At 36.7% G+C, this 27,437-nt stretch overlaps 1 protein-coding gene across 2 annotated transcripts in view; it reads left to right on the top strand.

The window, feature by feature from the left end:
- The first annotated feature begins 3,324 nt into the window (after positions 1 to 3,324).
- Positions 3,325 to 27,437, top strand: part of LRCH2 (leucine rich repeats and calponin homology domain containing 2) — a 121,704-nt gene continuing 97,591 nt past the window's right edge. For both annotated transcript variants that reach the window (XM_063083883.1, XM_063083882.1), the window contains exon 1: positions 3,325 to 3,673. In XM_063083883.1, the coding sequence (XP_062939953.1) occupies positions 3,325 to 3,673 (349 nt within the window). The remainder of the gene's footprint in view (positions 3,674 to 27,437) is intronic.

Raw genomic sequence — 27,437 nt, 5'->3', positions numbered from 1 at the left:
CAGAAAACAGACTATGGAGATTCTCATGGCTCTTTTCTGGATCCCAATCAGGATTTTTTTAAAATTCCATATTATACTTTGATCTATTTAATCTCCAAGTTCATTGTCTTGTTCTAGGTCCTGAGTTAAAACATATCTTACATTTGGTTTATTTGCAGATTGGTGAGAACGTCCTGTACTCTAGCCTGATAATCTTGATCTTTAATAGAAGAATTTGTAGCTTTGGACATATGACTATGCCTTTCCTCCCTTATTCACAAGTGTTGGGTAACCACCAGTTTGTTTGGAATAGCGGTGACTATAAACTGGCATGGAATTTCAGAAGTCCCCTCTAGAGTTCTTTTGAACAGAAATTACATTTTCAGTTTGGCAGCCCTTTAATAGAGGCTACATGTTTTGTTCAAATTTCCCCTACTTTCCCCTTCTTTTCTAAAATCTTTGATATATATCATCTAGTCCTGGTGATTTATCAACATTCATTTTGTGAGACTGGCTTGGATAATTCTGAGAATTGGCCATAATTTAACCAATAACTGATGTGTCATTTCAAGGATAACATCAAAGTGGTAATCACTGTAAAATATCCTCAAATATACACTAGAAGTAAAAATTCATGCAATATGTCTGATACCTATTTACCTAAAATTATTAAGGAATTTACTGATTTTTCCCCTTGGTTTCCTACATTTTATGTTCTTTGTTATTTTATTTATTTATTGAGGGGGCAGGGGCGTAGTGAAGAGATTAACATTTATTGGGCCAAGCCCGTGGCGCACTCGGGAGAGTGCGGCGCTGGGAGCGCAGCGACGCTCCCGCCGCGGGTTCGGATCCTACATAGGAATGGCCGGTGCACTCACTGGCTGAGTACCGGTCACGAAAAAGACAAAAAAAAAAAAAAAAAAAAACAACCATTTATTGAGTACCTAATGCTACAGTATTATGTACATGGAGAATAGTTAATGGCACAGAGTAACTGCTCAATAAATACATATTAAATGAATGAATAAATGCCAGGTATTGTGCTTGTCACTTTATATATGTGACCTTATTTATTCTTAAAACAATCCTATGTGAGGTATGTACTATTTTTCCCTCATCTATAAAATGGAATAATAATAATGGCTATTTTATAAGATTGTTAGGAGAATTGAATGACTTAATAAACACAAAGCAATTAGAACAGTTCCTGGCAAATAGTAAGCATTATTCAAATATTATTATAATTGTGATTTTCCATTGTTACTTATGAAGACATTAAACTAAAGAGATTTTAAGTCATTTTTCCAAGATTACACACGGAGTTAAGGGGTTGAAACAAATTTCTAAACTTCTTGTTCTCTCTTCTAAATGTTTTACCTCCTTTTGGTCTTGGTGTTCTTGTCAAAGAGCTCTACAAAATGTTATGTTGCCTGATTTTCGTGTATACCTAGCTTACTTTGTAGGCTTCCTTTTTTTTTTTTTTTTCTTAGTTAGGCTATCTTTCAATACTTTGAACGATCATTTTCTTTCTTAAATTTGGTTGTACATGGTCTTTTTCACTTGACAGGTATTCTGATCCTCAGATCATATTTTCCCTGTAGTCCAATAAGTTGTTTTAAACAATGGCAACAATTTTCACTAGCTAATTATTACAATATTTCCTTTCCTAATATTTTCTCTTTTTTAAAAAATTTTTTGGCAGCTGGCAGGTATGGGGAGCTAAACCCTTGACCTTGGTGTTATTAACACTGTGCTCTAACCAACTGAGCTAACTAGCCAGCCCTCTAATCTTTTCTCTAAATAATGAATTTATTTTCCCTTGTCATCCTCTTAATTCTGGAAATTATTAACTAATACTTGATTTGATTTGAGATGTAAGGAAGATGAGGTATACGGTACAACATTCCTTTCTGACACCAGTGGGTTTTAATAACTTATTTTCACTTGCTAATTCACTGTACAGAGTCTGAGTCTCAGTTTTGTTCCTTTTCTGGATCATGCATATGGGCGAATATAATTTTTCACAACATAATTATTTTAATTATCTAGTATTGCCACAAAGCAATTTAGGCAAGTTGTAATTCTTTCCAGTACTCTTTCCCAAATTAGAATCCATGGAAGATAAACTTTTGTGAAGTGGAGATTTCTCTAAGGAAATGAAATTGTTGACACATTGCTCAATTTCAAATAGATGTAAAAGAAATACACAGGATATTCAAATTAATGAAAACTGAATATGCCCAAGCATTGATAGTTTTTTTCAGTATCTTTACTGAGTATCAGTGAAAAAGATTAGAATGACTCTGATTGAGAGTAGAGAGGGTAGAGGGTAGAGAGGTGTCAGTGGCCTAAATGGTTGGGAGATAAACCTGACTAGGTAGGTGGGGTCAGGTTATGGAGGCCTCTTCTCTTTGTTCTCTACATTTAAAATATCTTCAGGTTCTAAGAACGAACTTCTAAAATCCAAGACTGATTGGCTTCATATATCCAGTGATAAATCTTCAGAATTCCATCTGAAACCAAAACTTGTATTTCAAAAATAACCTTTGAGATTGTTTGATGATCAAAGAAAGTGTTTTCCATCAGCCAATACTGACATGACGACAAGAAACTAGAGACATTTTGGAGATCTTGGCACAACTTCAAAGAGTGATAGAACAGAATGCAGAGAACGCTTCCAAGTTTTGGAAGGCAAAAGTCTGGCTGAGACCCACACACCCTGAAACGAAGCTTCCTTGAAAACATTTAAAAAGTCTTTTCCTATTTTGGAATTCTAAAAGATGGCAAAATTCATTTATGCTAAAATGCAGTACTTCATCAAATTTCCTCCCCAAATGACTCTCCAGCTTTCCCCTCTGTGTTAACACTGGTAAAGGATTCCTAAGGCATTTGCAGTAAGCTTCTCAGTAAGCTGCCTCAGAGCCCTCTCAAGGCTATTTCTATATATTACGAAACAAGTAAATCCCTTTAATCCTTACCTCATATGTATGTTTTGTTTTGCAGAACGAAAACGGTGAAGCAACTTAAAGATTTGGGGACATACCACCCAAATGATCTATACTTAGTCTGGTGTCGCTTCGCAAGATTTTGGTACCCAAAGCAGAAGAACCGGGATTCAGCATCCTTCCTCCAATCACACATTTCTTAAAGCAAGCGTTCTGCACTTCCGAACATCATCTCTTCTCTATCCAACGCCTCCTCGCAGCCCGCCCCCTGGTTCCTTCCCACCCTCTACCTCGCCCCCCCGCCCTGCGCGCCCCCAGCCTGCGCATGCGTCCTAAGAACCCACTACATTCGCGGCACAGGCTGAGAGTATTGTCGGGGGCTATTCTCTCTCCCAGGAACATGGCGGCGAGTCAGGGAGGTGGTGGTAACAGTGGGGGCGGCGGTTGCGGTGGCGGGGGAAGTAGCGGTGGCGGTGGCGCGGCCGGAGGGGGAGGTGGCGGGACTGGAGGGGGAGGCGGAGGCGGCGGCGGGACCCTGGTAGTTCCCATCCCGGGACCGACTCTTTTCGGTCAGTCGTTCTCCAACGGGCCGCAGTGGAACCCGGGGAGCCTGCAGCCTCCACACACAGTGAGGAGCCTGGACCGGGCCCTGGAGGAGGCGGGCAACTCCGGCGTCCTGAGCCTCAGTGGTCGGAAACTCCGAGACTTCCCGGGCAGTGGCTACGACCTGACGGACACCACCCAAGCAGGTGACAGGACGGGGGGAGGGGAAGCTGGGCAGCGAAGGAGGAGGTGGGGGAGTGGGTGGCTGCGTGGCTGCGTTGTTGGACTCTGCTGGTCTGGGCGGGTGTGCGGGGGGGGGGGGGGGGTGGCGAGACTAACAAAGTCGGAGCAGCCTGTTCTGCAAATGCAAGGAACACGGCAGGGGGGAAATGCTGACTGAAGAATGTGTGGAAGCTGGGTGGGATGTTAGGCGTGGAAGAGCATTATTGTTAAAGCGAGTTTCCCCAGTAAGGGTGGGAGGGAGGTATTGGCACCTTCCTTAATGCACTTCTTTTAACTCTCCTGGTTGTGCCCATCTTTTCTGGAAAACAAAACCAAACCCAGAAAATACATAAAATTATAATCTCTACATATGTGCCAGCAAGAATGGCATATCCCTTTCAGAGTACAGCAGCAGTACTGGCATAGTTTTTCTGAGTTATTTTGTGTGTGGTTTAATCATCCCGGGATATTCTTGGTTTCTTTCTTGTCACGTATGCCTTTAAAGACAGATTTTTCATTTTCCTTCTGCAGAGAAGGTAGTGGTGGTTAAATTAGTATTTGCTTCAGTGGCAAATTAAATCATCAATCACTTATATGTCTGGTTACTAGGGGAAAGATAATGCTTCTTTTGAGTTATGTTTGTCTTAATTTTTGTAGCAGAAAGAGCCAGAATTAAGGCATGTTTGAGAATAAAATTAACTCCATTCTTTGTGGAGTTGCGGATTTTAATGGCTTATCATTTTAGATGAGAAATTGGCTATTGTAATGTTCTTCATATACTCTTCTGTAGTCTTTGTTGTGGGTAGCATTTTTTGTTATGAACACACTCTTTCCCCTCTGCCTTATAAACCAATGCTGAATATTATAGTTATGTTTTGGTTTGATGAAGGGGTTGCTTTTCATAATCTTCAACTTTGTTATTTATGTGTCTGTTTTCATCTGCTTTGCTAAATAAACCATGGACAACATTATTTTAATAGATGTAGTGATTTTGAAACAATGTAGTAAGTAAACTCACCCATATGAGAAGTAGTAAAAGATCTTTTATTTTCAGAACAAGACAATTTCAGTATATTCAGTTTCTAGATATTAAAGTATGTGTGTTAGAGGAGGAAAACCTAAAATTGAAGTTTTCCACCCAGTGATTCTCTCAGGAATTATCCTGAGAACTATGAATGCGTAATTGATCACTGATTTTGTATTTTGGAAAGCACGTTTGAGAATTTACTCCTTTACTCTGAACAGATTTCCTAAACGGTATGTTCACATATTCATGACTGTGTTGGCAAGATGTACTACTTAGTGTCTTCTTCAAAGGCTTCAGGAAAAATGGTTTCACACTGCATCATTATAGGGATTTTTTTTTTCTTTTTCTTTCTTTTTTTTTGCTTATTGTTCTCTCTGATCTATAAAAGATTCTTCTAACTGCAGGACAAAGTTTAAGCGTCCTAACCTGGCATTCAGGGCTTTCACTGTCTGGCTCCAACTTAATTATTGCAACTTTATTTCACCAAACGCTTCTACATAGAACCCTCTGTTCCAACTAGATCAACTCCCTGTCACTTAAATATATTTTGTGCATTTCTGCTTCATGTTTGTATAAGGTCATCTGCATGCTTGGGATTTCCTTCTTTTCTCCACCTATTTAATTTTTTTCAAGCCCCAGCTTTTCCAAGAAGCTATCTCCAACTCCCTTAGTCCACAGAAGTCTCCTGTTTCTTTGAATTCCCATGGTAGTTAATTGTCTTTACTATTTACTGGCAGTACTGGCTTTATTTTCTTTCTATGTTTGTGTCTTGCTATCCCTGAGAAGATGGAGAGCCCCTGAAAGACAGGGAATAAGCCATACACTTGTTCAGTCTTCTCATTATATGTTCTTTTCATTATTTTTGATAATATTTCTCATAAATATGAATATCTTCTTCGGTTATAACCTTTGGCTTTTAAGCTTTCCGTTGGTTTTCTGAGGCAAGTTTCAACACAAACTAAAACTATATTTATTCTTGATAAACATTTATTCATCAGAAACTTTATCAGTGTGAACAACAGTAACACAGGACTTCTTGAAATAATTCCAATTCCTTTAATGTTTTTTTTTTTTTTTTTTTCTTTTCACTTGAATGTATGTTCCTTGTGGGAACATTTCAAAATCAGATAGAGTGAAAGAGATCTTGTTCTGCTCTTTGTTTCATTTAAATGAGATATCTGTGGGTGACTCATATGCCATTTGTTTTTGAAAAAATTCAGCCATGGAATATTTAGGGGCAATATTTTTTAATGTAAAGAGACCAGTGTTATTATGTATAAATGAAGGTAGGTACACCAGAACTGAAGAAAAATAGAGCATGTTTACACACAAATATATATCTACATATACACACGGTATATTCTCTCTTTGATGAAGACAGTTCTGTTTGGTGATATTGTTATACTTAAAGTGACTCTCAGTGAGATGTTTCAGAACCAAACTGATTATAGACTAGTATTTAATGGTTTATTGGATTGGGAAGAGACTAAAGGAAGGGACATTAGTTAAGAAGTTATTCTGTTAATTTAGGTGAGAGGTGGTGAGAATCTGGCCTGAAATAATATTGAATAAGGGGAAATTGATAAATTTCAAAAGAAGTAAGGAGGGCTTTTTGAATTATTTTGCTGTTTCCAACATATACATGAGATAAAATAGACCAGTGGTTCTCTACCCTGGCTGCACATTAAAATCGCAAGAGAATTTTTTTTGTTTGTTTTGGTTTTTTGTTTTTAAACCTATGCCTGGGCCCTAATCCAGACCAATTAAATCAGAATCTCAGCCAAGGGACTTTTTTTTTTTTTTTAATCTTCCCAGATGATTCTAATGTGCAGTCAGCACTGAGAAAGCCTAAAACTCATTTTTTTTAGGCTCTGAAGAAATATTTGTTGTTTGAATGAATGAGAAAATTGATTAAAGGTCAGTGATGAACCTAAAACCACTTATCCAGAGGGTCAAAACCAAAACTAGGAACTAAGTGTTTAAGTTGTAGTTCAATTGTCTTTTCAGTAGACTTGTGTTAAGCAGAGACTCATTATTTTCATCATATTGTGTATATTCATCACATCATATTGTGACTAGAAACTTACTAGGAACTTTTAGTTTCTTTAATTTCTATGCATAATTCTGGTTCACATTTCATACTGTTTGATAAATTTGCATTAAGAAAATAGTGCCCACAAAACAGGTAGCAGCTAAATCTTTTCTCTGTTAATTAGCTTGCCATGAGGTAAAGTGCATTACCTACTAGTAGGCAGCTGTTGGCAAAGTTTATCTTTGGTTTCCTTTACTCTCTGCATTTCTAGTTTCTTTTCTTTTTTTTTTTTTAGAATTTTATTTTTTTTATATTTATTTATTTATTTATTTTTTAACTTTTATTTTGTTGATATACATTGTGGTTGATTATTGTCGCCCCTTACCAAAACCTCCCTCCCTCCTCCCTCTCCTCCCGCCCCCCCAACAATGTCCTTTCTGTTTGCTTGTCGTATCAACTTCAAGTAATTGTGGTTGTTATATCTTCTCCCCACACCCCCGGTTTTTTTTGTGTGTGTGTGTGTGTGAATTTATATATTAATTTTTAGCTCCCACCAATAAGTGAGAACATGTGGTATTTCTCTTTCTGTGCCTGACTCGTTTCACTTAATATAATTCTCTCAAGGTCCATATGAAAAAATGCTCAACATCACTCAGCATCCGGGAAATGCAAATCAAAACCACACTGAGATACCATCTCACCCCAGTTAGGATGGCTAAAATCCAAAAGACTCTGAACGATAAATGCTGGCGAGGTTGCAGAGAAAAAGGAACTCTCATACATTGTTGGTGGGACTGCAAAATGGTGCAGCCTCTATGGAAAATGGTACGGAGGTTCCTCAAACAATTGCAGATAGATCTACCATATGACCCAGCTATCCCACTGCTGGGAATATACCCAGAGGAAGGGAAATCATCAAGTCGAAGGTATACCTGTTCCCCAATGTTCATCGCAGCACTCTTTACAATAGCCAAGAGTTGGAAACAGCCCAAATGTCCATCATCGGATGAGTGGATACGGAAAATGTGGTACATCTACACAATGGAATACTACTCAGCTATAAAAACGAATGAAATACTGCCATTTGCATTTCTAGTTTCTGTTCTCCTTCACTTGCCTCCTCCCTCCTGTCCTCATCATGCTGCCCTCCTTGTTTCTCTTTACCTCATTCCCCTTCCTTTATTGGGATGGAGCTCAAAGCTAAAGGATTATGGCAGTCTCTAAAAGGGGGAGTTTGCTAATTGAATCTAAAAGGGGGAATCTTAAAGGAGGAATCTTGAATCTAAAAGGGAGAGTTTGCTAATTTACTTGAATCCCCTCTAAAATGGGGAGTTTGCTGATTTACTTGAATCTCCAATTTGTTGTTTGTGTTCGTGACCTTTTCGATTAGATCTGCCTTTCAGATACTCCTTGATTAAAATTCTCACCCACATAAGGGCATAAAAACAAGGATCAGAAAGTTTGTAATCCATTTCAGTAAAGTAACTGACTCTTGCTGTAATGTCGTCTCTGAAGTGGTTTATAGGTAGATTTGGCAAGATGAAGGGAAATTGCCTAGAAGTTTTTGGTCTGTCTGGATACTTTTGGTAATTTGTTGATTTGAAAATGAATTTAATGATTACCCAAACAAATCCTGATTTTTTTCATAATTGACTCTGTCACTAGTGTTACAAATAAGTGTATGTGTTTTAGCCTACTTGCAGCTGCTCCCACTGCTTCTTTATGTCCATGAGCCGTAGGTCTGTGAAAGAAATTTAGGAATTCTTACATACATAGGATCGTGCTGTGTCCTGGATAATCACGTTTTAAATCAGGAGTCAACTGTAATATTGTTTGCATGTGCTGGTTTACTTCTTCAACTGTGGGGTGTGGTGCATTGTAACAGGTTATAAAATGGAGCCGGATACATGCATCTGATTTTGTGACATAGGTGAGCTCGTGATTATGATTTTGTGGCTTGATTCAAATATCTGCCTTGCTTTGTATAATAAATGTCTTCCTCAAAAATCAAATATGAAGCACATTTTTGACAGTCAACTCATATTTTAATAATTTGAGTTGCTAAACCTTGTAGTGATTTATTTTCTTCAGTGTTGAATTCTATAGCGCAAATAATCCCTTAATTTCTTTCTTTTGGAACTTCACATTTTAAAATAAAATGTTATCTTAAGTTGGAGGGTATACTCATCATTAAAATAATACCATTTATACAAATGTTTATAAATTTCTAAGCACTTTCAAATATTATCCTATTGAATTCTAATAATAATCATGTAAACTTTGCAGAGTACATAGTAATTAGTGTTTGAGAGAGGTTAAGTGATTTGCCCAAAGTTAAATGGTGGGTATATGGCAGAGGGTGGGTCAGAGCCTAGGTTTTCCAACTCTAGCACTATCCCAGTGTCATTTCCACTGTAACTCATTCTCTTATAAAAAAGCTATTATTAAAATAAACACTATGCCAACAAATAGGTTATTTATTCTGAAAAATAAATGCTTATTTAATTTCATAGGTTATATAGTTTTGTTTGTGGTGTAGTGTTTTGTTTTGTGTATATTTGCATAACTTATGCTTTTCTTTCTGACGGTTTTAGAATAGATTTATTAAGCAAGTATTTATTAAATTCCAGCTTTGGAAACATAATTATGGCGAATAGAAAAGAGACACGGTTCTTGTCCTTGAAAGCTTTATAAAATAGTTGAATGTGTGCAGTAATATATATGACAATTAGAAAAGAATTACATTATAATATATAACTATTTAAATAGCATACTTCAATAAACTGTAGAAATAAGAGATATGGAACTGTGGCATATTTTATTGGGGGTTAATTTAGTTTGGGAATGCTTCCTGAAAAGTTAGGTTAGGTATTTGCTTCATGACAGGTATAAGAACAGAAGTGGTTGATTGGGATATTTTAGAATTGGCCTTAGTTGGAATACTTTACTTAAGATTTAAATTTTAATATTTCAATTTAAATTATTTGTAATATAAACTCTGAAGCATGTATTTAGCATCAAAAGCATAAATGTAGACAAGTTACAACCTCATTGATAACATAGGAGGTGATGCTAGGGATACTTTTCATAAATAAAAGTAATTGAAGACTTACAGTATATTGATTTGCTGGAAGGTGTTTGTTTAAATTCCAAGGCACACAGTGAAACTTTGCAAAAGGGCAAATCATTCTCCCAGCCCAGCCCAGCCTAGTCGCCCACTCTGAGATATGCTTACAGTGTTTGATGTCCCCACATTCTACAGAGGTTGGTTATCATCATGACTTAGAAGAGAAAATCTTTTAGTTTTTCTCTCTATACTTTGTGTGTATTGGGATACTTCTTGAAGCTTTATAATACTCTTATAATCAGTTCTCTGAAAAGTTTCAGAAAAGGTTGTCTGCTTCTCTGTTATAGAAAAAAAATACCTTACACTACAGGAAACCATTTAGTGTAATAAAAGAAAACTGCATAAGTCAATTTTATAATGATTTAAGTTTGTGTTTAGTCTCACTTTCAGCTAGTGCACTCAATCTGCTAAAAGTCAAGCTCTAACTTTAATCTTTACATTTTTCCTGTTTCAAGTAAACAGAATACCGGTCAATGGACTGTAATGGATAAACAGTGGATATTTTCTAATGTTTTTTTTTTTATGTCATATTTTTTAAAGAAAAGGTTTTTCCAAATAGGAAAGTCTGTTTTTTCATATTTGTGGACATTGTTGATTCTGTGTACTCTTTAATAATTTGTGGTGGAGATTGTTGTCACTTTATTTTAAAATTAATTACTTCAGTCTTTTTCAGTAGACTGTTAGGGATTCAAGGTGACAGAAGACAGATATAAAATAACTGTTGCATAAATTTTTATTTGAACTTTGTGGAGACTAACCAATTATGGAAGATTTGTGAATGTGAATTTCACTCAAAAATTGCTTCTTAATGGTTATGTCCCTAAGAGACTCTAGTATGTGTAGCCTAGAAATTTTCACTTCTTAAAAAAATAATTGCAATGTGTAACTCCCTCACTTTGAGCTAATTGGTTGAGGATGACTGTGTCAATGGGAAATAAGAGTAATTACATTTAAAGATATTTATGAATTAAAAGTAGTAAATTGAACATAGGTAATTGTGTTCTTAACCTACCTTAATGAGTATGGAAGAATGGGTTTGTCATATCAATTTTATGTAAAGGGTGAAAGTTGCTGCTTTCAAGGAATCTGTGATTTCATAGTGGTGTAAAATAAGAACTCACATACCTGTTATATAAACTAGATCAGTGGTGGTGGTGATTGTGCAGCTGCCTCCAGGGTATATTTGGCAGTGTCTGGAGACGTTTTTGATTGTCAGTTTGGGGATTGCTACTGACATCTAGTGGGTAGACTAGGGATGCTGCTAAGCATCCTACAACAGAAAGGACAGTCCTGCACAACAAAGACTTAATTATCTGATCCAAAATGTCAGTGGTGCTAAGGTTGAGAAACCCTGGGTTAGATTGAGATAAATGTCCTAAATGAAAACAAACTGCAGAGCAGGTTCAAAGAGGGAGAGATGACGTTTGATTGGGTTGTTGGAACATCAGAGGGAGCTTTATAAAGAAGATGGAGGATTGGCCTTGATGGGGGAGGCATCAGTTTTATAAGTATGCATAGAGGGAGGAAACTTCATGAATATGAAGTCTCCTCAAACTCAGTATATCAAATAATGAACTCTTGTTATTGACGTTAGGCCCCTTCATCACCCAGATCAGAAACTTGGGAGTTATTTTCAACTCTTCCCTTTCCTTCGCCCTCTATATCTAGTTAGGAACTAAGGCCCATTGGTTATAGTTCTTGTAATAGCTTTCAGATCTATTCCTTTCCTGTCTATTCTCACTGCCACTGTTGTTCAGGTTGTCTTCTTCTCACCTTTAACTGGACCTATCAGCAATTTTCTAAATTATCTCTTTGCGTCGTTTGCTTTAACTCTAGTTGGTTCTCCACACTGTAGCCAGAGTACTCTTTCCAGTATGCAAATCTCATCATCACTTGTTGCTAGAACACCTTCAAATCAGTAGCCATTTCTCTAATAATACCTTTCAAAATCCTGTTTCCTTATTTCTTGTTTTGAACATTAAAAAAAAACTGAGAAAAGCTAATAAGATGGTTCTTCAAAAAGTTCATGAAAAGACTTATCTTTTTATTTCATTTTCCATGAACTTTTTGAAGTACCCTCCTATACACACTATGCTTTATTTAACTTTTGTATTTTTTTATATTTTATTACTTAATATTAAGTTGCTACGATTTATCCAAACTGTGTGAAACTGTCATTCTTTTGGATGGCTGCATTATCTTCCATTGTGTGAATATACCATGCTTACTCACTTTCTCACTGATGGCCATTTGTATTGTTTTCCCTTATTTCTCTTGTGAGCATTGCGGCTGTAAGCATTATTATACCTGTTTCTTGTTGCACATGCTCAAGAATCTTTCTTGTGTATGTACTTGGAAATGGAATTGCTGGGCTTTATGATATGTCAGTGTTCAAACTGGCTTATGATTTACATTTCCATTGACATGTGTAGGAGATCCTATGAATCCATGTCCTCTCCAATACGTAGTATTCTCAGAATTAAATATTTTGGCCAAATGAGTTTAAAATGGTATTTCAGTGAAGTCATTTTTGATTTACATTTCCGTGATCACCAATGATGTTAACATTTCTTCAAATGTCTGTTGGCCGTATGTGTTTCCCGAAATGTGAAATAACTTCATTTATTTTGCCCATTTTCCACTCGTTGTCCTTTCTTACAGAATTCTATGAGTTTAAAGAAATACTTCTTATACTAATCGTTTGTCAGTTTTGTATATTGTGAATATCTTCTAGTTTATAACTTGCCTTTTGCTTTTAAAGGAGTCTTTTGATGAACAAATGCTCTAAATTTTAACACTGTCAATTTGATCAGTCTTTAATTTTATAGTCAGTGATTTTTGTGTCCTGTTTAAGAATGTGTAAAATGTATTAATCTACATTTTTTACTAAGAGTTTTAAAGTTTTGTTTTTGGTGTTTAAGTTCTTAATCAATGTGGAACTGATTTTTATATATAGTGTGAGGTAGAGGTCCAATTTCATGTTTTAACATATGGATCATCTTTTTCCAGATCCACTCTTGCCTACTTTTTTTCTTTTTAAAACTTTATTTAGATAGAATTCCCATACCAAATATGCACCCACTTAAAGTGTATTGTTTATTGGTTGTTAGTTCTGCACCCATCACTACAATCTAATTTTGAAATATTTTCAATACTCCAAAAAGAAACCTTGTACCCATTAGTCTTTCTTCATTCTCCCTGCACCGCCCCCCCCATCTAGCCTTACGCAACCACATCTACTTTGTGTCTGCAGATTTGCTTAATCTGGATATTTCATATAAATAGATTCATACAGTGCGTGGCCTTTTGTGACTGGCATCTTTCATTTACTATAATGTCTTCAGAGTTCATTTATGTTGTAGCATGTGTCAGTACTTCATTCCTTTTTATTTCTGAGTAATATTCCATTATGTATTTTGTATATCCATTCATCAGTTGGTGGATAATTAGGTTGTTTCCATTCTTTGGGTATTGTAAATAGTACTGCTATGAGCATTTATTTCTCTTGGGTATATACGTAGGAGTGGGATTGGTGGTTATATGGTGATTCTGTTTAACATTTTGAGGAAATGTCAAATAGTTTTCCATAGTGGCTGCATCATTTTACATTCTTATCAATAGTGTTTGAAGATTCCAATTTCTCTAAATCCTCAACAATACTTGCTATTATCTTTTTTTAATAGCCATTCTAGTGGGTATAAGGTAGTATTTGATTTGCATTTCACTAATGACTAATGATGTTGAGTATCTTTCCATGTACTAATTGACCGTTTGTATATCTTCATAAGAGGCATGTCTATTCAGACCCTTTGTACGTTTTCTAATTGGGTTGTCTTTTCATTACTGAGTTGTAAGAGGTTTTTTTTTTTAATTCTGCATAAAAGCTTATTAGATATATGGTTTGCAAATATTTCTTTCCTATTCTGTTGGTTGTCTACTTTGAAACACAAAATTTTGGAATTTTGACATAGCCCATTTTATCTATTTATTCTTATGTTGCTTGTGCTTTTGGTGTCATATCTAAGAAACCATTGCCTAACCCAAGGTTAGGGAGATTTATCCTTATCTTTTCTTCTGAGTTTTATAGTCTTAGCTCTTACATTTAGCTTTATTATCCACTTTGAGTTGATTTTTGCATCCGATATGAGATCAGGGTCTAACTTCATTCTTTTGCATGGATATCCAGTTGTCCCAGCACCATTTTTTGAAAAGATTATTCTTTCCTCATTATCCTGTTTCCTGTGTCAAAAATCAGTTGACCATTGACCATAAATGTAAAGGTTTATTTCTGGACTCTCAATTCTATTTCACTGATTTATATGTGTTTTTTTTTTTTTTTTTTGGCAGCTGGCTTGTAAGGGGATGCCTTAGGTTGAATGTCTCCCCCAAACTTAATGCCCACTGTGACTTTTAGGAGGGTGTGAAATCCTGTTATGGTAATTGAGAGGTGGGGCCTTGAGGAGGTGGTTAGATTGCAGGACTATGCTGTGGTGAATGGATTAATAATGGTGGTCAGGGGCATGGTTCTGAGGGCTTTAAAAGGAGAGTGCATGAGGAACTGTCTCTCTTCTCTGCTGTTTTCTGCCATGTGAGACCCCTGGGTCACTGTTGCCACCACCAAGGCTTTGACCAAATGTGATCCCTGGGTGGTGGACTTCCCAGCCTTTGAAACTGTAAGCAATAAATTTCATTTTTTTAAATAAATCACCTAGTTCCAAGTATCTTGTTATAAGCAACAAAAATGGACTAATACAGAAAATTGGTACCACAGAAGTACGGTGTTGCTTATAACAAATACTTGAAAACATGGAAGTGACTTTGGAACTGGGTGTTGAGGAAAGCCTGGAAGAATTTTAAGGAGCAGGCTGGAAAAGCCTAGCTGTTAGTGGGAGTTTAGAAGACAAGAAAACCAGGGAAACTTTGGAACTTTCTAGAGACTGGTTAAATGGTGACAACCAGAATGCTGATAGAAATATGGACTGTAAAGATCATTCTAAAGAGGTCTCAGATGTAAATGAGAAGGGACTTACTGGAAACTGGGGCAAAGCTCACCCGTGCTATGAAATGGCAAGGAACTTGACTGCATTCTGTTCATGCCCAAAAGTTTTATGGAATGTGATATTTAAAAATGCTGAACCAGGGTATTTGGTGGAAGAAATTTCTAAGGAGCAAAGCATTAGGGGAACCGCATGGCTGCTTGTAACAGCCTATGCTGAATTATGGCAGCAAAGGCGTGACATAAAGCCATAATTTAAAAGAGAAGCAGAGTGTAAAAATTTAGAAGATTTGGGCAGCCTGGCCCTGTTTTAGAGAAGCAGAAAGCATTTTCAGGAGAAAAATCCAATGATGCAGCAAAAGGACTGGTTGCTAAAGACATTAGCATGGCTGTGAGGCAGCTGGGTGCTAATAGCCAAGATAATGGGAGAAAGGCCCTGAAGGCATTTCAGAGATCTGGGAGGCTGAGTCTTCCATTACAGGCCTAGGGAGACCAAATGGTCTAGGGGGGAACAGGCCCAAGGCTCCCTCCATTGGCTTGCTGACCAGGGCCACCTTAGAAAACTGCTTCCAACACCAGCACCCTAGTGGTTTTGGCTGTTCCAGCCATGGCTATTGGCCCCAGGTGTGACTGGACCTGTGGCTTTGGAAAATATAAGCCAGAAGCCTTGGCAGTGTCCACATGATGTTAGATCTGCAGGCTTGCAGGATGCCAGAGCTGTGAAAGCTTGGGATCCTCCACCATGATTTCAAAGGATGTATGGAAAAGCCCGTGCGGGCCCAAGAAGAGATCTGTCGCAGGGGCAGATTCTCTGCATAAAGTCTTCGTTAGAGTGATGCCAAGAGGAAACGGGGGGTTGGAGTTGCAGCAGAAAATCCCCACCGAGGCCATGGCTAGTGGAGCCATGGGAGCAGGACCGCCATAGAGACCCCAGACTTGTACAGCTACCAGTGTGCAATGCCAGCCTGTGAGAGCTAAAGCATGGCTGAAGACTAGGAAAGCCATAGCAGCAGTGCTTCGTGAGGACTTGGGGATTCATCCCCCCACCCCCAGCATGCAGAGGAGGTCAAACATGGAGTCAAGGTATATGATTCACCAGCTGTAAGATTTGATGCCTGCCCTGCTGGGTTTCAGACTTCTTTAGGACTTGATACCCCTTTCTTTTGGTTTATTTCTCCCATTTTGAATGGGAATATGTACCCTATGCTTGTCACACCATTGTATGTTGGAAATAGATAATTTGGTTTGATTTCACGGATGGTGCTTTGAACTTTGGACTTTTGAGTTGAAACAAGTTAAGATTTGGGGGATGAAATGAATACATTTGTATGTGAAAAGGGCATGAGTTTTTGGGGTTGGGGTGGAATGCCTTGGGTTGAATGTCCCCCCAAAACTTAGTCCCCATTGTGACTGTTGGGAGGGTGGGAAATCCTATTATGGTAATTGCAAGGTGGGACATTGAAGAGGTGATTAGATTGCAGGACTATGCTGTAGTGAATGGATTAATAATGGTGGTCGGGGGCATGGTTCTGAGGGCTTTAAAAGGAGAATGCATGAGGAACTATATCTGTTCTCTGCCATTTTCTGCCATGTGAGACCCTTGGGTCACTGTTGCTACAACCAAGGCCTTCACCAAATGTGTTCCCTGGGTGGTGGACTTCCCAGCCTCTGAAACTGTAAGCAATAAATTTCGTTTTCTTTATGAATTACCCAGTTCCAAGTATTTTGTTATAAGTAACAGAAATAGGCTAATACAGGGGACCCAAACCCTTTACCCTGGTTTTGTAACACCGTGCTCTGACCAATTGAGCTAACTGTCCAGCCCTGATATGTGTATTTTTAACCCAGTACCACACTATCTTGATTACTGTAGCTGTGTAGTAAGCTATATAGTAAGTTTTGTAATTGAGAGGTGTGAGTCTTCCAACATCGTTCTTTTTTAAGATTGTTTTGGCTATTGCAAGACCCTTGCATTTCCATATATTGTTAGGATCAGCTTGTCATTTTTTTCAGAAAATGCAAGTTGGGATTTTGATGAGGATTGTGTTGAATCTATACATCAATTTGGTGGAATTTTTCCATCTTGTCAGTATTAAGTTGTCCAATCCGTGAATAAGGGATGCCTTTTCGTTTATTTGCATCTTCTTTAATTTCTTTCAACAGTATTTTGTAGTTTTCCTAAGTATTTTATTTTTTGATACTATTGTAATTGGAATTTTGTTCTTAATTTCATTTTGGATTGTTCATTGCTAGTTTGTAAAAATACAATTGATTTTTATATAGTAATCTATTTTTCAACCTTGCTCAATATATTTGTTTATTCTAATAATTTTTTAATGAATTCATTAGTATTTTCTATGTTATGTCATCTGCAAATATAGTGTTACTTCTTCCTTTTGAATCTAGATGCATTTTATTTCTGGTTCTTGCCTAATTGTCCTGGTTAGAACATCTAGTTCATTGTTGAGTAGACATGATGAAAATGGACATTCTTGTCTTGTTCCTGAATTTAGGAGGAATGCGTTCAATCTTTCACCATTATGTATGATGTTAGCTATGGTTTTTTAGTAAATGTTCTTTATTGGATTTAAGAAATTCCCTTTCATACCTAGATTTTAGAATGTCTTTTTCCTATTATAAAAGGGTTTGGATTTTTTCAAATGCTTTTTCTGTTATATTAAGATGATCATATGGTTTTTGTCCTTCATTGCATAAATATGGTATTACACTGATTGGTTTTTTAATGTAAGATGAATGAGCCCACCTTACATTCCTGGTCTATCTGTGCTTCAGTTTAGTCTGAGAACTGCCTCCAAACTCTGTATTCTATCCTACCAAACTACGTGCTATTCTTGAAAGTATCACGCTGTTCCATGCCTTCATGTTTTGTTTTGTTTTGTTTTTCCTGTTGTTAATATCCTTCTTCCTTTTTTCTACCTTGAACTCGTATTGATCCTTTGTATCCCAGATCAGGCCTTTCTTTATCTTTTTCCTTTCTTCTCCTCATCCACATACAGTGATTACTCTATACCTCTATAATAGTAGCTGTGATCCTGTATTGCAATGAATATATTTCCTCCATTGTAGCATGCACCATCATCAATTTAAAAACTTTTCTGAAAAAAAATACACATTAAATGCATACATGGATTTCAGAAATGTTAGCATTAGAAGAAAATATACATTGTAAAATCAAAGAAATATGTTGTTTGCATTTCTCTTTTTATTGGTTTTAGAGTTCAGTTGTTGTGACTTTGTTGCTATTCCAGCATCTAGTACAGTGTGTGGTGCATAGTAGTTGTTTAACACATTTTGTTTAGTTAAGCCTGCTTTTTACCCTGGGTCTCTCCACAATTTGTCTCTTTGCTTTTCCTCTTTATTTTCTACTACTCTCCATATGTGTACCTTATTCTCAAGTCAGATCAAACCTCTCATTGTCTTTCTGATTTTTGTTATTATTGTTTTGTTATATTATTTTTTAAAAATGAAAAAGTATTAGAAAAAAGAAATAGTAGCTTATTGCTTCATAAGCAGAGATATGATTATTAAACTCTTTCAATGTGGAAATTAGCTATGTTTTTTCACATATTCTTATATTGTGCCATTGGTTACACTTTTATTTTAGAGTAGCCAGCTGCGTTTAAATATTTAGGTTAACTATTTAATGAAACTGATTTGTAAGTAATGTTTATTACATTAAATAAGTTTGGCATTGATAATATTAGGTTATAAAATGTTTTGAGGATTATTTTTTGGACAAATTCTGTCTTGAAAATCATATTTGTAGATGAAGTCTAGGAAAAATTGGGAGATTAACACACTTTTTATGGTTAGCTGTAGGAGTTTTACCAGTAGTGTAGCTCTAAATTATTTCAAATTGTGTTTTAGCATGTTTTGATCTAATTTTCTTTTCTTACATTGATCTGTGGTTCTCCATTTGCTTTGGGCAAAGTTAAGATCATGGATATGCTACCATGAAGTTGCAAAGTTTATCATCCTTAGTAGGATTAGAGTTTGAAGCCTCTCATAAACAACAGCTCTGCATGTTCTCTACTACTTCACTTTTAAAAACCTTATCACCTAATGACCGAATTTTCTCATATTTATGTAATATTGTTGCCTTAAATGTCTTCCCATTGTCTGTCATGTACTCTTCCAAACTATACTTTCTGAATTTTTTTTATGCCACTGTTCCACTGAAGAAAAATATTTTATAACGTGATTTTTACAGTTTGCCTAAAAGTGCAGTATGTGAATGTACCATAATTTAGTTAACCATTCCTCTATTGTTAGATGTTTAAGTTTGTCTGGCTACTGTGAGGCTAATACTGATGTTGCAAATCTTGCTCACAGTGCCAATTGTCTAGCTCTTTTAATCCTGTTCGTGACGCCAGTTGTAAAGCTAGGCAAACTTGCTAGTTGTTGCGGCTCTTTTACCTGCTGGTAATCCTGCACCGACTGGGCCAATGGTTGAGCTAGGGCTGGGTCTGGAGCTCCCAGACCCCTTAAGCCCACTTATAGACTGGGTCACAAACCCTTCACATGCCAGGCTGGGTCACCAGACCCCTTCACACAGATCTATGAGCTAGGCAACTGGCCACACCGTCCTTGGAAGCTGCAGGTCTGGAAAAACATGGCCGTGCAGGGCAGTCGCCTGAGGCAGTAAAACACCAGCCAAAGTGGCACCACCGTGTAGGCGCACCCACTCCACCCCCCCAACACACAATGTTTACCGAGCAACCCTGAACTTGTTCTGAGGCAAGGGGAGCCTGACCAAATTGTTCCATTTTCCCAACAAAGTTATTGTTTAATATGAGTACACAGCCAGGTGCAAATTATGTTCTTGACTTTACATTGCTCCCTTCTTCCCCAGAGGAATTTAAACTCCTTTAGGGCAGATAATGCATTCTATATATAAATTTCCTATAGTGTTTGGTTCAATGCTATGCCTTTCTGCAACAGTTAATAGTAAATGCTTGTCAAATTTTTAAACTTAAAATTGTGGGAAGGAGCATGACAATTTTATATACCAACTTCTTATACCATTTGTCTAACCTATGTAAATGAGTAGGGCTCATTGCCAATCACTGAGACACCAATCTTTGCAGCAGAGAAAAAGGTTTATTTGCAAGGTGGCCATACAAGGAGATGGGAGAAAATAAAATCCTCAAATCTGCCTTCCTGGTAGAGGAGAAGAAGAGACATTTAAAAGGAAAAGGTTAGGGGTGATGGGAGTCTTATAGTGCAGTGATTGATTATAGAATTTAAGGAAGTTCTGTAGAGATCTGTACAGGTACAAGCTGCCTGCATGCTTCTTCAGGGTCGCATGTTCAAAATGGCATTCACGTGATCTGGAGGTGGGGTTTTTAGGCCCTCTGATATCAATAGGTCACCCATGAGACACTCATGCAGGCTCAGAAGGGAGGTCTGTGGGCTCAGCCAGTTTGGACCAGCTTGCGCTGGACAAAACTCACTCCAACTTTACTGATAGAGCAAGGAGAGTTAGCAGAAGATAATTTTTAGCTAAAAAGGTCACCAGTTTCACCTGTAAACTGTAGGGGAACGGCTCTACCATGTTGCCTTGGTGATCTCTCATGTCTCTACATAGGCAAGACTCAACTACATTTTGACTCAAGTCTTGGGGAACATTCTGTGGTCCTTCCTTGTTGCTTTGCCTCCCAGAGATTGGTTACCCCTTTTCCCCTGGGTGACGGAGCCACAGAAGATTACTCAAAGCTCATCTCTTCTGAGCAGTGAAAAGCCTTGAAAGGGGTTAATCTCCCAGAACACTCAAGAGCGAGGCATTCCTTCCATTTGGGAAATTAACCCCAAATTGGTGTCCTCGTCTCACATTCTCCAGACCAGGAAGTTATAGGGAGAGCACATAGGTGGGGTTTTTGCTAAGTATAGTTTAACTAGTTTAACAATAGAAGCTGGTAACATTCAGTAAGACAAGCAAGGTGACATTCCGCAGTGCAATTTGCAAGAAGTTAAGTTGATCCACCAACAAAAGCTTGATTTTAGCAAACATTCTCTTTTTACAGCAATTTCCCAGTATCTTTACATATCAATCAGTAACCTGTCTGTCTTTGAGCCAGCAACCTTGCTGTGTTACAATTCTTTATCTTACAACAGAGACTATAGGCTGGAGAAAATTTCCTGTCTTTTGCAAGGTTAGCATTTGAAACTGCAAAGCTTTGGAAAACCAGGTCCTGTGAAATACATTTGCTTTATGTATACTCCACACTTCCTGGTTCATGGCAAGGTAGACCCGTGAGGAGCTGTCACATAGCCATTTTTACCTTTCTTCTTATCTTGTGGAAGGCTGCCCCAAGGTAGTTTATTTAATCTCCTTCCTTCCTTCTGGTGAGGCATGGGGCTTTCCTTTGGGCACAGCTGTAACTGTAAAATTGCATAGCTGCAGTCTAGATCTACTCCTTAACAGAGCAACCCACTGTGTGCATTGTCTTTCATTTGGTCCAGCCTGTTTGGTTTTGTCCTGTGGGACTAGAGGTATGGTGAAATGATACCAGGCTGATCATACTTTGTTTGTTTTAGTAATAAACTGTCTGAATCCATTTGGTCTTACTGGCAGCTGCCACCATGCTGCTGTGTAGGTGCCACTTGACCACTTAACATAAACTAATGGGATTTTTTGGGATTTGATTCGTGGAATTTTTCATTGCTTTGTAATTAGTTAATTTACTGTAAATTGCTTTTAATTTCAGGATCCAATATTTACTGCTTTGCTACTAAACAACTCAAGTAAGGATGGTCCTTGCTCTGTAAATACAGTATTATTTTAAGGGGCACAATATGCTGGCTGTAAAATTAGTCTTATTCTGAATAAATCAAAGACAAAGCAGTTTAGTTTTGTTTAGCATGGCAGCTTGCACTTGGTTTTTTTCGTTTTTCTTTTGCTTTTCTCAAGGACTACTTATTTTTTGGAATCCAAAGCCTGATAGAATTATCCTGGGGAATCAGTTTGATGGAGAGCAGTAGAAAGGTACTAAGGTATTTTAATTCATGCAAATAAAAAGTATACTATATAAACAGATTCTCTTGATTTTCACTGGCTAGTTGACCTTGACCTAGTCAGAAAGATCTCAAAGTCATATTAATCATGTATCAATTCAGGTGTCCTAGAGATGGTTAAGATGACATGTTTTGCCATTGCTTTACTTCATTAATCTGATTAATTAGAATAACTCAGATATAGATTTTTGCTTTACAAAAAATAATTTACATAAAAGCTTGATTTTGACGTTAAAAGTTGAGTAGTTTCATTCTAATTTGCATTTTTAAAATGGTAACATAGTAGAATGGCAATATAATGTGACAACACAGTGATAGATGTTTGGTAGCAGACCAGGTTGTGCCTCCATAAAAATAAAATGATTATATATAATACCATCTTATAGTTAACCTGTAACTGTCTGCATATATCATTCTTATGAATGGGATATATATGGGTAGAATTTAGTTTGCTGTGTGAAATATACCTTTAAAATAGTAGACTATTAATTGTATTTTTCTTATAACAAAAGCAGTGCTTGCTTATTGTAGAAAATTTGGAAAATAAAAGCATAGAGGAGAAAATACAAGTCACTCCACATTCCACCAATCAGAATAAATATTTATATTTTGGTATATTTCCTTCATACCCTCACACTCATCCCCTTGTTCATACCTGTGAGTCTTTATATGTAGTAGTGTATAGAATGTACATCTTTAAAGGAAATGGTTTATACTTTGTATATAGTTTTATCTTCTAAATATTTAGTTATTACCCTTTGAGTATATTTCCATATTAAGGAATCAAGTCTATAATATGATTTTTAAAGGCTATATAATATTCCATTTTAAGGATATACCATATTTTATTTAGCCTTTAACTTATTGTTGGACATTTAAGTTGTTTCTAATTTTTACTCTTTTTAATAATCCTGAAATACACACTTGTTTTATGTATCTCTATTTGGTTTCAAAAATTGCTAGAGGTTGAATTCTTGGATCAATGGGTATGAACAGTTTTAAGGACTTTGATTCATATTGCCAAATTGCTTTCCAGAAAAGTTTACCTCATTTTGTTTTCCTACCAGTGGTGTATGGAAGTGCCCAATTCAAAATAGCCTTATTAACACTGAGTAATTTATTTAAAAACCTTTAGATTTGATGGATGAATCATGGTATCTAAATCTTTACATTTGTTTTGATTACAGTGAGGTTGAACATACTTTCATATGAGTCTTAGTCATTGATAGTTTTCATTTTTGAGTCTGTGTATGTCTTTGGCCAAAGTTTTATCTGTGAGTTGTTGGTATAATTTTCCTTTTTGGTAGTCTGAAGTTTTTCTTTTTATGTAGCTAAATCTAGAAATCTTTCATGTGAGAAGTCTTCCTTTATTTGATACTTTGAAAATTCTTTCTCTTTCTAATATTAGGTGACTATTTACTAAAATGTTTTTCTAGGTTTTTTATGGTTTATTTTCATATTTATCTTTTTCCTCCATCTGGATTTTATTTTAGTAAACTTATGTGATTAAGCTATAATATTTGTCTTTTGAAAATAGAAAGTTATACAAGAACCATTTAATTAATAATAGTACATTGATTCAAAATGCCAAATTACAATATAACATCTTTTGTAAGGGTTGAAGTGTAGTGACATTCTTAAAAATCACTTTGATGTGTAGGTGTCATTACACTGATTCATTAGTCATTATTTCTTGGTGCAACTGAAAAACTTCATAGAATTTCCTACAGACAGCTCTTCATTAGAGCTGCCCCTCCCACCTTTTAAATAAAGTTTTGTCCTTCCATGAGGCTTAATTCTTGCATGACTCACAGTCCTTTTCTCACTGAGCATGCATGTAATCTGCCCTCTGGTCAGCAGCTGTGGTTTTTCCTTGTGGCATCTGTTTTTGTTTGTACCCTTGCTTCTCAAAGTGTCTGTGCTCAAAATGTCTGTGCTCCATTATTGGTTGCTGCAGGTCAGTGAGATCTGCTTGTTATTGTTTCTCTTAATTGTTGGTTTTAAGGCACTTTTTTCTTCATATATTCCAATGTCTGCTTTACAAGATTTTTTCTGTCCACTGTACTTATAGTTAATATTTTAATTCATCATGGAGTAGCTTAGAAATTCTGTGACCCATATTTGTCTTACTCATTCAGCAAGGTTTCAGTGTTATAGACTGTTCATTATCTTGTCCTGAATGACAGCACAACACCCTTCTAGGGAATACTGAGTCACAGAATCACTTGTCTTTGTAGAGGGCATCTGTTGAGAGCAGATGCCAGAGCCATGGGGTTGTCATTTCTCATCAGGCTTCATCATCAGAGTCTCTAATACTTCAAAGATGTTCTCCATTCTTGCATCGACAGACAGCTGTGGTGCCTCCTGTTTTCTTGTTGCTTTTGTTTATAGTCCTGGCAGTTCTTTTAGATAGAAAAATAGATAAGGAAGCATTAATATTTGGGAGCATATTTATCAAATTTTCAGTACTGTAACTGTGCTCACATTTGAGTAATAGCAGTTACCAAGGAGCAGAGAAAATTTATTCATTTTTGTGTTAGGAAATAGATATCTAAGTTGGTTGATTTTATGCAGCCTCCTTAAGACTTATAATTCTGGTGTATATGAGGGGGTTTTCAAAAAGTTCATAGAAAGATTTTTATTATCTTTTAATTCTTTTTTTCCATGAACTTTTTGAGGTACCCTCATATTTCCCATGTCATAGGAAATGACTATAATGGTCTAATTTCCATCATTTTATTTTTTATTTTTATGTATGTTATCTATCATTATGTACAAGTTGATAATTTTCCCTTTATTTTTATTGATTATTTCTTCTAGGGGTTTTAGGTTGTTGCAGAATGTTTACTCATTTCCGATAGCTCAGAAATAGTGAGGAATTAAGTGATTTTGGCAATATTTTACAGATAGTTATCAGTGGAATCAGAAATGCAGTACAGATCCAGTCTAGTGCTCATTTGCTAAATAACAGTTACCCCTCATTTTTTAGTTCTAAGACTTCTGTGACTTTTGAGATATACCCCATGTATATACCACATGTATATAATGCAGTATTGGTCCAGCCACAAGAGTTTTGTAAAAATTACAATTTTATTAGAACTAGGTGGAGGAGATTCTTTTTGCATTGTTCCTTTCACTGAAGTGTTATTATCTAAGCTGGCATTATTTGGTGCTGGAATGGTACAATTGGTAATGTTTAGGGTTGGTGCCTGACTGAATTTTTTGTCTACCCTAACACCTAGTGCCTAATCCATAGTTAATGCTTAATGGAATTTTGTTGAATGAATGACAAAGGCTGGGGATCAAGTTAGGAAGCTACCTAGGAAATAAGGAGAATGAAGCTTGGAAGGTGAGTATCAGGATTTGCCTGCCTCTATCTCAGACTTTTATAAGTACAGGACCACAGAGAATTTGATACTTAAGATGTTTAAATATTTTACCTTGTGTATTGTCTGTGGTTAGGCTGCATCATCTAAGCCTTGCTGAAAAAGGAATGGTACTACTGGGAGACAATTCTCCATGGGTCTCATGTTTCTGCACATCTTGCAGGTGAGGCACTAAACTGCCCTGTGTACTGGACTGTCATTTCAAGTATGTTTGTACAGTTAACAGCCTTGTAACATAGCCATAGTGTCTCCCTCCAAAGCAAAGGGTAGATTTTCTTGAATCCTTGGAAGAATGAGATAGTGACTCTCCCCAGAGCAAAGGACAATCATGCTTACTGTGCAGTAAAATAAAGATAATGTCTTCCTTCAAATAAAGGACAGACATGCTTACTATTATACACGGTTTGGGTTCCCTCAGCTCAGCTTCCTCTCTGATAATATGAGGTACTGCATGTGCACTCATCCATCTGGTCCCATCTACATAGCCCCAATGGGATTTGAGGGGGCAAGGGCAACTGATACAAATGTGCTGCTCATGCCACTTGTTGTGCTGTGAGTAAAAGTCCTTTGCCTCTCACATAGGAATCTCATGTCTTCTGCTAGTATCCATCCATACAACAGTGCTAGGCTAACTAACATGTTGGCTTACAAGTAGGGTAAAATCTCAGTCCCTTCAGAGTTCTTGACAGGTACTCAGCACAGTGGTTTTGCCTATGTTATCTCCCTTTTGAAGAAACTTGTTTAATTTTCTTTAATTCTTATTTATTGAATTGGTTAAAAAATTGAAAAATTAATAAGGTCTCATCTCTTGAAGGAGCCAAGAAAGCTGTGTGTTATCTCATATGAAACAGTTCTGAATTGGTATATTAGGAATAGTGAGGGCTTTATAATGGTGTTCATTATTTTCTGAACCAAAAATTGAGACACGAAGTAAGATTTATGTTCTTCTTCCTGTTGCAAAAAGCAATCTTGGGTATGTGTGTGGTTAGGAGATTTAGAATTCTTCCGACCCTGGTTTGTGGTTGCAATGGGACAGAATATTTGAAATGTGGGACAGGAGGTCACAACAGTGTGTTGGAGTGGAAAATCACACATAGAGCGTGGACTTTGAATTCACATCTAGTTTGGAACCCTAATGCTGTTGGTTATAACTAAGTTTTTTTTTTTTTTTTTTTTTTTTTTAACAACACTAGGCATGTCGTTCAATCTGTCTTTGCTTCATGTGTGTAATGAGGAGCAGTAGGAGCACAAGGTTGTCATAAGAAATAGAAATAATCTTTGCAAAGTACATAGCATTTTGATCTAGCATCTGGTATGTGTGTGTGTCTATAATATTTGCCCCAGTCCCACTTAGGTTATTATTGATGTTAACCCCCGTGTTCCTTTAAGAGGAAAATTCTATGATATCTCTGTTAAGGATATGTTCCAACAACACACTTCACTTTAGAAATTTTACCAATGGTAAAATGTGTCAAGCTTTCAAATATTATTCAGGGTTTTTTTTTAGTAAGAGGGACTAGAGTACCCTATATTAGTAAATAGCACCTAAGGAAAACTCATGTATCTTAGTTTAAGTTTTAAAAATTTGTGCAACCCCCACCCTTTTGTACACTTGAATAAGATAAAACTATAATTATTATAATTAGTATAGTGTCATAGTATAATTTCTGAAAGTAATTTTCTATACTTTGACAGAAATGCTAGCCAATGGGCCAGGAATTGCACGGGGCAGCATTTAGACCCATATGTGACTCCTGTGGCTGCAGCTTGGAAGACAGAAAACAGATTTTCGTTCCATCTTACTCCTCTCCTCCCTTCCCTAGCTTCCTTGATCTTTGGAGCTCAAGAATTATACAGGATACAGTTTAGATCAGATTATTTAGTATTATCTATGGAATTATCTAACAGGCTCCCAGCAGTTTTACAAGGAGCGTCTTGAACAAAGGCAGGAAACAAACAGTACACAGCAGTCTGTCTGCTGTTGATTTACTGCCAATACTGCTGGATGTGATTTATGATTAAAAAGAAGACAAAAAATAGTTCAGTGGTTATGAAGGTGCTTATCTCTAAGGATACTAATTAACTGAGGTTTCACTTTACTGCACAAGAGAAAAAATACACAGCTACTTAATTTTTGAAATTTTA

This window comes from Cynocephalus volans, chromosome X (assembly GCF_027409185.1).
Source record: "Cynocephalus volans isolate mCynVol1 chromosome X, mCynVol1.pri, whole genome shotgun sequence".
NCBI lineage: Eukaryota > Metazoa > Chordata > Mammalia > Dermoptera > Cynocephalidae > Cynocephalus > Cynocephalus volans.
Note: the sequence above shows the minus strand (reverse complement) of the source record. Positions and strands in the feature narration are given on the sequence as shown.